General features: G+C 39.7%; 1 protein-coding gene across 9 annotated transcripts in view; it reads left to right on the top strand.

Moving 5' to 3' along the window:
- Window positions 1-10,682, top strand: part of ERC1 (ELKS/RAB6-interacting/CAST family member 1) — a 528,761-nt gene extending 518,079 nt beyond the window's left edge. For all 9 annotated transcript variants that reach the window (XM_023548994.2, XM_064284767.1, XM_010590789.3 and 6 more), the window contains one exon: window positions 6,786-10,682. In XM_023548994.2, the coding sequence (XP_023404762.2) occupies window positions 6,786-6,923 (138 nt within the window). In that variant the 3' untranslated portion in view covers window positions 6,924-10,682. The remainder of the gene's footprint in view (window positions 1-6,785) is intronic.
- Window positions 10,683-11,199: the final 517 nt, after the last annotated feature.

Here is an 11,199-nt window from a genome sequence, read left to right on the forward strand (position 1 = left end):
AAAACTGCCAGGGTTTTGATTTAGATTGCATTGACTCTATTGATTAGTTTGGAGAGAAATAAGATTTTTACAATATTGAGTTATCCAGTCCATGATCATGTTATATTCCTCCACTTATTTAAGATGTTTTTAATTTCTCTAAGTAATGATTTGTAGTTTTCAACATAGAGGTCGTGTTTTAGTAAACTTCTGAGAGAGCAATTTCAGTGAAATAGCAAAAACTAAATTCATAGGTATTAAGGAAGGAAGTGAGAAGCAGAGACAGCAAATATAGACTATGCTTTGAGAAGTTTGATGGTGAAAGAGAAGGATTGCTACTAGCTTGAGAAATGCAGATTCAGAAATGCATTTCAGGATGGGAGGGATTTGAGTGTGCTAGTAAGACATGGTGAAAGATCAGGGCAAGGGGAGTGGCTGGATGAACACAGGGTTCATCGAAGGGGTAAATGGAAGGGTAGCTCAAGAGCATGGGTGGAGAACCCTGTTAGCCTGGAGAAACAGGAACCAGGAGTATTATGGGGTTATTTTGAGGTAGGATGTTTTATGTACATGTTAACCTTAGTGACAATTTCCTCAGACTCACCAGTTACTTGTACAGTAAACAGTACTGATCTAGTGTGAGTGCTGTGGCCTTTGCCACTAATAGTACCAGATCCCACATGCAGGATGCTTACGTCAGTAACGCTTGCTGCCCTCATGGTCATCCTAATCATATGTTCAAATCCCTATTCCTTAAGAAAGAGTATATTATTTTTAGTTTTATATTTTCTCTTCTGGAGGTACAAACTTCTGTGATTCCAACAGTTTCTTTCTCCAGAGTATCTCAGTTAAATTGGGATTTAGTGGAAAGGGGCTTTTCCACTAAATCTCGCAGTGCCTAGAGGCTTAAGGAGTGTTTTGTAGCAGATATTTTATACATGGGGGAAACAAAGGTGCTAAGAGATGAAACTTAATGCTTAAGTTATAGAAAGGTTTTGTAGGATTCATGGGAACAATTGTTTTGCAGTTTAGTGAAAATTATTTTACTATGGAAATGTTTTTAGGTTTTGTCTGTCTTCAGATACAAAACTTTCAATACGTATGCAGAAAATTGCATCTCTGTATCTAGAGAGGAAATTATGTAAACTTTCGTGCTGCACATAGTTGTGGTATATGTAAGAAAGTAAAAAAGAAGGTATTATTTTTTACTTCAGTATTTGCAGTCGCAGAATTAGCCTGCCAGTATTAGAAACTAGAGAATTGGAAACAGAAGATCTTGATGGATTATTCAGTTTTACAATTCATTATGTTTGGATTTATAGTCTTAATCAAGGAAGGGAAAGATGGAGAGAGAAGTAATGAATTAATTTTGACTAAGATTAATAGGAAACCCTGGTGGCATGGTGGTTAAGAGCTATAGCTGCTAACCAAAAGGTTGGCAGTTCGAATCCACCAGGTGCTCCTTGGACATCCTATGGGCCAGTTCTACTCTGACCTATAGGGTCGCTATGAGTTGGAATCGACTCGACGGCAGCGGGTTTTTGTTTAGGGTTTTAAGATGTAATAAATATTTTCATTAAATCCCAAATAATACAGGTTTGAACACTTGGGGAAGTCTTTTTTATTTATGTTAAGCCTAAAGGGACCTTTCTTTTGGGAAACTGAGAAGTGAGTAGGCGTGAGAGAGTATGGCCGTAGATAACCGGTAGAAGGAGCAAAAAAGCTTGAGTTAGAAATGGCAAGTTTAGATTTCAGAAGTAAAAATATACTTTTCCCAATTTATCCATGAAAAAATAAAAAGTTGCCATCGAGTTGATTGCGACTCATAGCAGCCCTATAGGACAGAGTAAAAGTGCCCCATGGAGTTTTCAAGGAGCAGCTGGTGGATTCGAATTGCCAGCCTTTTGGTTAGCAGCCACAGGCTATTAACCACTGTGCCACTGGGCTCCGTAGGACCTACTATATACAGAAACCATACAAAAACTTCCTTTTTTTGCATCTAATGCACGTACTAAAGAAATATTTTAACAAGGTGCTAATCCATTTCAAGATTTGTTTTCACACCTATACTGTGTAACACATCTGTCTAAGTTTTTAGTTTGGTTATTTCACCTTAAGTGGTCAAAAGTTTTAACAACATATTTTTCTACTCCTTTGACTTCAGAATGACTAAAGCTTTGCATTTCAAAAACAGCAAAATAAAAATCTTAATTTTAAAAGTAATTCCAGTTTCACAAGAGGGGATGATCTTTGGGATTTTTTCAAGCCAGGAAATTTTAGCATGTAATGGATCAAGTGCCAGTGAAATCTCTCCCTGGTCAGCCATGCCTGCATTTAATACTGGTTTCAGATAAAATTCAAGCCATGCATAATCCCTGGAGAGAAGAGGAAGGCCTACCACAGATGGAAAGCAACTCCAGCGGATGAAGGAACACTTCCTTCTCTAAACTTTTTGATTCTTCTGATCCCCTCTATTTTTAAACACCTTTTCCCAGACAAATCACTCCTTAAACCTTAAAAAAAGTGTAGCCTTATAGTCTACCTCTGTTGGTTTTCTCTTTTTTTCCCCCCTGAATTTTGTTCTGTCGCTTCTAGTTACTCTTTTTCCACCAATGCTAAATCACTCTTCCCCCTTATTGTTTACACCCTCCTGACATTTGTAGGTAATAATCACATTCCCGCCCCTTAGTTTTACTTTGTTCAGGTCTACATATTTAGTTCTTCTAATCCTGCCTGATAAAATGATCCTTTCAGCTTCTTAGTCATGCCTTCCATTTTTCTTTAAACTTTTCTAGTTTGTCTCCATTTTTCTGATAATGAGGTGTCTGAAATGGAACACGTGGCCTAAGTGAGGCTTCAGGGAAACCATATAATGGAATGTGGGTCCTCTGAGGGGTAGTACCCAAGCCTGGGCAGCCCAGAGGCCTTTTGTCACGCTGACAGAGCTGGGATTGCTTCTGTCAAGGCCCAATAATCCCTGCATTACTAAATACCAACCAACAGCCCAGTGCCTTCCCTCCTCCATGCCTTAAATTCATACTATTTTTCCATTTGGAATGACCCTTTTCCTGTCCTTTGCTACCAAATGCCACATTCTTTAAGAAACTTTCCCTTCTCTCTCCTTCTTCCTTATGCCCCCAAAAAAACTAACGGCTTCCTCCTTCAAAGTCAAGAGCACTTTATCTGTAACTCTCTTTGAGCATTTACTACACATTGTTAATAAATTTTCCTTTTACATATTGCCTTAGTAAGCATACTGTGCATACATTCTTATATTTCTTACTGGTTTTTCTGTAGAATATGCTCTTAGAAGTAGAATTATTTGGTCAAAGCATATTACAATTAAATTTGCTTGATGAGACCAAATTCCTCATTGATCTCTCTCTATTCCCACCGATGGTTGTATAAGAGTACTCATTTCCCTAAACCCTTCCCAACACTGATTGTTATCAATCTTTAAAGCTTATTAATGAGGTTAAGTGTTTTTTATATGCATATTAGCCATTTATATTTCTTCTGTGGGTTTTTGATTCATATCTTCTACCAGTTTTTTCTATCAGTTGTTTTAATTTATATCTCCCCTGTCTCCACATAAATGTTCTAAATTTCTGCTTTGTCAAATTTACCCTTTTTTAAAAATTTATGGCTTCTGTGTTTAAAAGCACTTAAGCATTCCCCAGCCTAAGATTATAAAATTATGCCCCTAAATTTATTTCTAGTACCTTCGCTGTACAGTTTTTAATTTTGTATTTTTAACCAGTTTGAAAAGTCTATGTGTGGTATAAGGCAGTAATCTAACCGCAAATAGTCCCAGCTGACGTAACACAATTCACCGATTTCAAATGCTTCCTGATCATATTCTGCATTTTACTGATCTACTTTTAACCACACAATACTCTTCTAATTAGTGTACTTTTTATAGTTCACCATGTTCTGTTATCTGTAGGCCAAGTCTCTTATCATCCTTCTTCCTTCAAAATGCCTTCTTGACTCATGTATTTAAACTTCAAGATAAATTTTAGACTTAATAGTGAAGTTCAGAAGCCTTGGGGATTTGTCTCGGGAATATGTTTATAGTATACCGTTAGGTGAAAACAAAACCAGTTTACAAATAGTCTAGATAATGTCATCGCCATTTTGTTTCTAAAATTTGCACAACTATATATTAAAGTCTCAGAATATATGACAAAATGTATAGCAGTGGTTATCTCTAGGTGATGGTAGTATTGTAGGTGATTTTTTTTTTTCTGGTACTTTCTTTTCCAATCTTTCTACAGTGCATATGTAGTTCTTTTAAAATCAGGGGAAATGAACCTGAAAAATTGTTATTAAACTAAAATGTATTCATTAGTAACCTTATGATTATCAACTTACTGTAAGAGAAATCAAATTATACTTTAAAAAAATTCGTGGGAAATAAGTATGTGACTAGTAGAGAGGGAAATGTAAACTATAAAACAGCGTTGTCCAGAGTAGTCCCCTGGGAGGGATTGAGATAGGAAACTGAAGCAACACAACCTCACAACCTCCTCACTTGCTTTGCATGGTTGACTTTGGTTCCATTGAAGAGACCTGAGAGTTAAGTTAGCCTTTTCATCTAGCGGCATTTCTGGGTTGTTTTCTGTGTAGCTGAATTTAGAAGGCTCTTGACCTTCTAGGTTTCCCCATTTCAAAGGTTTGTATTCATGTGACATAGCCAGATCTTGAGATGCGCCAAGAGTCAATGTGGTTTAAATCTGGCCTCGCATGTCCTGGTCTTTTAGTCAGCATTTAGCAAAAGGAGGATTGCTAGAACTGTTTCTAACTCTTTGATATATTTGAACAAGCATCATGCTAATTCTTGACTCAGAGCACCTAGAGTTCTATCAGAGTGGAATTAAAACTTGGTCCTCTTTGCTTTTCAACCTATATGCTCTTTGTGGTGTTCTCATCTATTTCATAACAATAACAGTAATAATACCTATAACAACATCTCATATTTATCAGCATTTCCTATGTGTCAGTGAACTAAACACTTCATATGACTTTTGCGTTAAATCCTTAAAACAACCCTGTAAGTGTTATTATTGTTCCACTTTACAGATGAGAAAACCAAAGCTCAGAGAAGTCACGGTCATACAAATGAATAATTGGCAGAACTGGCATTGAAACCCAGGCAGTCTAACTCGAGAGTCCATGTTCTTAACTAGACTTTAAACTCAATGTTTAATTTCCCTCTTTTCTTTCCTAAAACCTGCTCTGCTTCCTGTTTTTTTTTTTTTTCGACTTATTTGCCCAATGTCCCGTTTTAATTTTCTGAAGTATTCTCCAGTTTCTCTCATTTAACTCCACCTCCTATTAATCCTACCTTTAAAAAGTCTCAGATCTGTCTGTCCCTCTTCACGTCCTCAGCCATACCTTAGTTTTAGCCCTCCTTTTTTTTTTTTTTAACTCTTACCTGGACTTCTAACAGTAGCCTCCCTTGTAGTATTCTGCCTTTTGTTCAATTTAGCATATTTTTTTTTCTTCTAAGTTATCTTCTAAGACAATAAAGCTGATCATGTCACTGCACGGTTTCAAATCTCCTGGACTTCCTTTTTTTTACAGATTAAACCTCAACTCTTTAACTTTACATACACGATTTGACCCCAAACTGTCTCTTCAGCTTTAATTCCTATCAGTCTCCTCCCAATGCCCTTACTGAACTTTTCACTGTTCCCTAGATCTGGGCCAAGCCCTTTCATACCTCCATGTATCTGCATTTGTTTCCGCTGTTCAAAACCTTTACTAGTTGGATCTCCATACAGTTGCCTGTTCAGCCTTCATGACTCAGATCACATATTAACTTTAGTAACAATTTCTCAGACTCCTCCAGAATGAACCAGCCATTCCTATATCATCTCACATAACACATGTTCATGCCTTGGTAATGGCCTTTACTGCACTGAGTTGTAATGTATCATGTACATGTTTGTCTCCTCCAGTAACCTAAATGGGTCTTCAGGTCAGAGACCAAATACATTAGTCTTTCAACACTTACCACATAGCAAACCAAAAACTAAACCTCTTGCAGTCGAGTCGATTCCAACTCGTAGCAACCATATAGAGCAGGGGAGATTTGCCCCATAGGTTTCCAAGCCTGTAATCTTTGGGGAGCCAGACTGTCACATCTCTAGCTGAATTAGTAGGCCAAAATAAGGTGGTCCAATGTATTAAATAAAAATTATACTTCGCACAGAAAAAATGACAACGTTCATGTGTTGTGAAGAGTGTAACCAATGTCACTAAACCGTTTGTATAGCGGTTGTTGAGTGGGAACCCAAACTGCTGTGTAAACCTTCACTGAAAACACAATAAAATATTATTATTAGTTTTTTGTTTGTTTTTAGAAGATGGTACCTAGCAAATGGGGGAAGTCTTTCAAGTTTCTCTAGGGCAAGGACCATTATGCCAGAAGGCAATAGCAAGATCAAGATCCTAGCTAAAATAATCCTTGTACCCTTCTTCTGCTTCCTGTGCATGTGTGTGATATTGTGGTACAGTGGAGAGAACATTCCAACTGGAATAGAGGACCAGGGTTGGAGTTCCAGCTCTGCAAATTACTAGCTTTAGGCCTTGGTCTAGTCACTAACTTCTTTTGAGCCTCATTTTCGTGAAGACACATTTGGCATTTACTTTTCCACTTTTGTTACTAATTTTGATGCAGAGGAGCTTTACATAGGAAGTGCCTCTTTTCATCATTTCTTTATTAATGAATAATAATTCTTAACTCAGTACAAATAAGATTGTTTTATTTTATCTGAAATCATTTCTCCTTTCCCTTTCAGCTTCGGAATGAGTTAGAAAAAGGTGAGCGGGACAATGCCGAACTGCAGGAGTTTGCCAATGCCATCCTCCAGCAGATAGCAGATCATTGCCCTGACATCCTAGAGCAAGTGGTCAACGCATTAGAAGAGTCATCATGACCCTGCTTCATGGCAGTGTCTAGCCCAGCAGCCTGATACAGTCAATCCGGGAGCCAAGAAAGGAAGAGTATGAGGAACAGGCACCCAGAAACGTTTTAGCACCAAACACTACAAACTACATCCTATCTTGATCAGTTCTTCAAGAGTGATTCCAGCACCATTTCTACATCTGTCATCCTACTCTGCCTTTCTGCTTTGAATGTTGTCCCTACCCTAATTTTCTTGATTTCCTGAATGGGTAAGTGGCTGAATCTCCACAAATAACTTTCATCCAGTCATCAGCAGTGGAGAACTATGGAAGCTGGTGGCTCTGCTCTTACAGAGGGGCATGGAATAGAGAGCCCTCTTACTTTCTGTCCTTTGACATGAGAATTAAATCTGGAATTTACTTGGAGTTCAACATGAGAGAATGCCCCTCAGTGAACCAGAAAGCTAAGTGTGCTAACATCATAATAGGTGCTTTCTCCTAAAAGGGTGGAAAAAAAATCTCAAAAAGAGAGAGAGTATTAAAAAGAGGGAGAACAGAGACTAAGAGAAAACCAACTCTTCCTTTTACTGTCTCTTGCTTATTTTTCATGTGTAATGTTTTTTTGTGCTGCAAAAGACCTCTTTAAAGTGTTAAAAAGCAAAGATGTCACTTTGAGGACTAAGGTGCACCAGACTCAACCCATGGTATTTTCAGTCACCTCATATGCATGTGAAAGCTGTACAGTGAATAAGGAGGACCGAAGAAAAATTGATACATTTAAATTATGGTGTTGGGGAAGAATATTGAGTATACCATCAACTACCAGAAGAACAAACAAATCTGTCTTAGAAACAAGGATGGCAAGACTTCGTCTCACGTACTTTGGAAATGTTAACAGAAGGGACCAGTCCCTGGAGAAGGATATCATGCTTGGTAAAGTAGAGGGTCAGCAAAAAAGAGGAAGACCCTCAACAAGATGGATTGACACAGTGGCTGCAACAATGGGCTCAAACATAGCAGAGACAATGAGGATGACACAGGACCAGGCAGTGTTTCGTTCTGTTGTTCATTGGGTCGCTATGCGTCAGAACCGACTAGATGGCACCTAACAACAACAACAATATTTTATGCAGGGGAGCTGTAGGCAGACCTCATAATCGCTTAGCAAACTCTAATACCCCAAGTTTGGAGTCTTCCCCCCAACCCTGTCTGTCTCGACCTTCCTTGCACTTCTCACCCAGTCTCTCCCTAGCCTTTCTTGTTTAAGACCTTTGCCCTGTTACATTTCGTTTGCCAGATAAAATGTCTCAAATTGGAAGAAAGAGAAGAGGGGTTTGACTTGTGAGACACTGTAGTCACCACCTACGGCTTTGCTCCTATAGAAGACCATTCCTTTGGGTCAGGCTGGTTTCTCCTGAACATCTCCCTCATCAGCACTCAAGGTCCCTGGGCCCCAAAAGAATGCTGTCTTCCTTCCCATCACCCATGTTGCAGAGCCCTTGCAGCTCAGTGGTTGCTGAAGTGTATAACCTATCTTCCCTCCTGTGAGCTTCGTACCTGACTCTTAGTCCCAGAACCACGGCTGCATGCAGTGCCTAGAACCTTCTTCTGACACAAATGAGTACTGCTTGTCCCACACACATTTCTTCTTCCATTCATTCCGAGAGTGTTTATAAACTGCATACTGTGTGCAAGCCACTGTGCTAAGCATCCATCCTTGAAAAATCTCTCTTCAATGAGGGAGAGGATTCTATGAGAAATCCCTGGTTGATTCAGAGTAGTAAAAAGCATACCCTTCCCCTCCCTCATTTTAATAGAAGATATCTTCTTTAGAAAAGTCTTCCATAAATCAGCATTTCTAATTATAATGGAATTGATGTCTTTGGGGAAGTCGAAGCACCTATTTCTGCAGGATCCCATTTTGTGATTCAGAATTTTGGTGGTGGTTGTCGTTCCCCTGAAAGAATGAACTGTTCAGGGAACTATGAATATCTACTTGTGGGTAGTGGTTTCTCAGCACACCAACGTGCACCTTGTGGAACTGGGCTAGCTCCACGTTGCAAATCAGAAAGCTGACCCCAAAGTTGCAAATCCAGTTGAAGGTGTTGGCATTTTGAAGGGCATTTTTCCCAAGCATAGACAATGGCAGTGGTAAATAATCAGGCACCAAGAAATAAACCACTTAACCCACATCTAGCCCTTTGACCAGCTCTACCACCAGACACCCACCAGACACTCACATCTTCTAAGAGTTGCTAGGCCAAATGATTTCGTCTTACATTTTCTACTCTCCCCTTCCCCCAATTACTCACCCAAAGAATTTAACGCTGCCTGTAAAGTCATCACAGCCATCAGTCCAGTATCTTGCACCACCAGCCTTTGACTGTCCCATTAACTTATATGGTCAGATTCCCAGCTGCTCTTATTCCCCTCTGTAAAACAATCCCTCTCCCTGTGAGAAGCTGTGGAGGGTTCTTTATTGAAGGTTTAAATGGACTCTGCTCGTAAACGTCTTACTGAGATGCTTCCTGATAGTGAGGCTGGCCAAAGAGGGGTGCAGGGGTTAGGGAGTAACTGGTGGTTGTTTGTGGTCAATTACCTCAATTCCTTTTTTTTATTGCATTGCCCATAAATCATACAGAAAGCCCCTAATACTTCAGGGCTGGAGTATTGGGATCTCACTTTACCTACCATAATGCAAAGAACTGAGGTATGATAACACCCTTCACAGGACCACAGCAGAACAGAAAGCAGAAGTGGCTGGGCCTGGCACTGGCCTGCTTTTCTCTGCCTGTTCTGGCAAGGGAAGGCATCAAGCAGATCTCCTGGACTCCATCCATTTGGCCTTTATCATCAAATACAATACCTACCACTCTTGTCCACTTAGTGTGTGACTCTCACTGTACCTCCTTCCTCCCCCTCTTTATTTCCGTCCTCCCCGTAACTTTCACGTCAGAAAACTTATGGAAGCCATCTGTGGCAAACACTTCTAAGAAGAAAAATTTCTGGGACAGACATCATCTGGCTGGCCTCTATGAGCCATAGCAGGGAATCGCCTTGATCCTTCTTGGGTGGTGATCCTGACATCTCAAATGATTATGAAATTGTTTGGCTTTAGATGAAAGTAAACTCTGGCTAAAGTTTAATAGAACATGGCCTGTCTTTATATTGTAGGGGCAAAGTTAATACCATGTCTAGCATTTATAATGTCCTATTGAGTTTATACAATTCATTGAGCCAACATTTATTAAATACACAACTCCCATCACACTAGGATTCCATGGCTCTCTTCTGGTGTTCATAGTTTCACAAGGTCACTCAACTGCTATCAAAAGTCTGTAGCCTTGAAAACTCAATGCAAATTACCTAATGTCCACCAAACTCATCCATTCCATTGGCAAGTCTGCTTGTCCATTAATACCTGAAGGTCTGTACCCCAAATCAAGATCATCATAAAGGTGACGATGAGAAATGGGTAGAATCCAACCTGGGGTTCATGACTAAAGAAATACAATGTGAGTTTCTCATCTTTTCATACCCCTATTCCAGGTACTCATCCAGTTATTGATGAAGTATCTGAATTGAGATTTTTCAAGGACTTGGATACCATTTGAATTGGAAAAGTTTTTAAATAGGCTTTAACATATTATGAAATATGAATGGGAACCCCCAGATCTGTCTCAGCTCTAACATTGACCTTGCATCTTACAGTCTAAAGAAGATTCAGGTACTTCTCTCTCTTCCTTTCACTTTGGCTTCAGACATAACTAATAAAGCCAACTGGACCTAAAGCTACCTTCAGTGTTGATAGTGATGATGTGACTTGATGTTTTTGTCAATAAAAATCTATTTGGTTTTTCCATGAGGGGCTCGTTGTCTCCCCAGAGTGAGAGAAGTGGAAGGGGGAAGTCATCACAAAGCTTTAGTCAACTGCTGAACTGATCCCTCCCCTGTTCATGGTCAGGATCTGCATTTGGATTTGCTGCTAGAGAGTCCTGCTGATTCCAGGTCCATCCCATTCTCCTCTCCAGCCCCATTACTTAAGCACTAGGCCCATTGACTACCCTCAGGAGTTTGAAGAAAGAGCAAAACGAGAAATATGTCGCTGCGTAGACTGTAACCTTCACATGGCCTCTCCTAAGTCCCAGTGGGGCCCTGTGTCACCAGTATCAGTAACATGCATGTCTGCCTCCCCAACCTCATCTTCCCACCTGCAAGAGTTCAGAACTATGGAAAAGGGGATGAGACGAGAGAACAGACTGCAATACAGCAAGGTGCCCTTTGCTGCAAGGCCAACCCATCCATCAC

Source organism: Loxodonta africana, chromosome 4, assembly GCF_030014295.1.
Source record: "Loxodonta africana isolate mLoxAfr1 chromosome 4, mLoxAfr1.hap2, whole genome shotgun sequence".
NCBI lineage: Eukaryota > Metazoa > Chordata > Mammalia > Proboscidea > Elephantidae > Loxodonta > Loxodonta africana.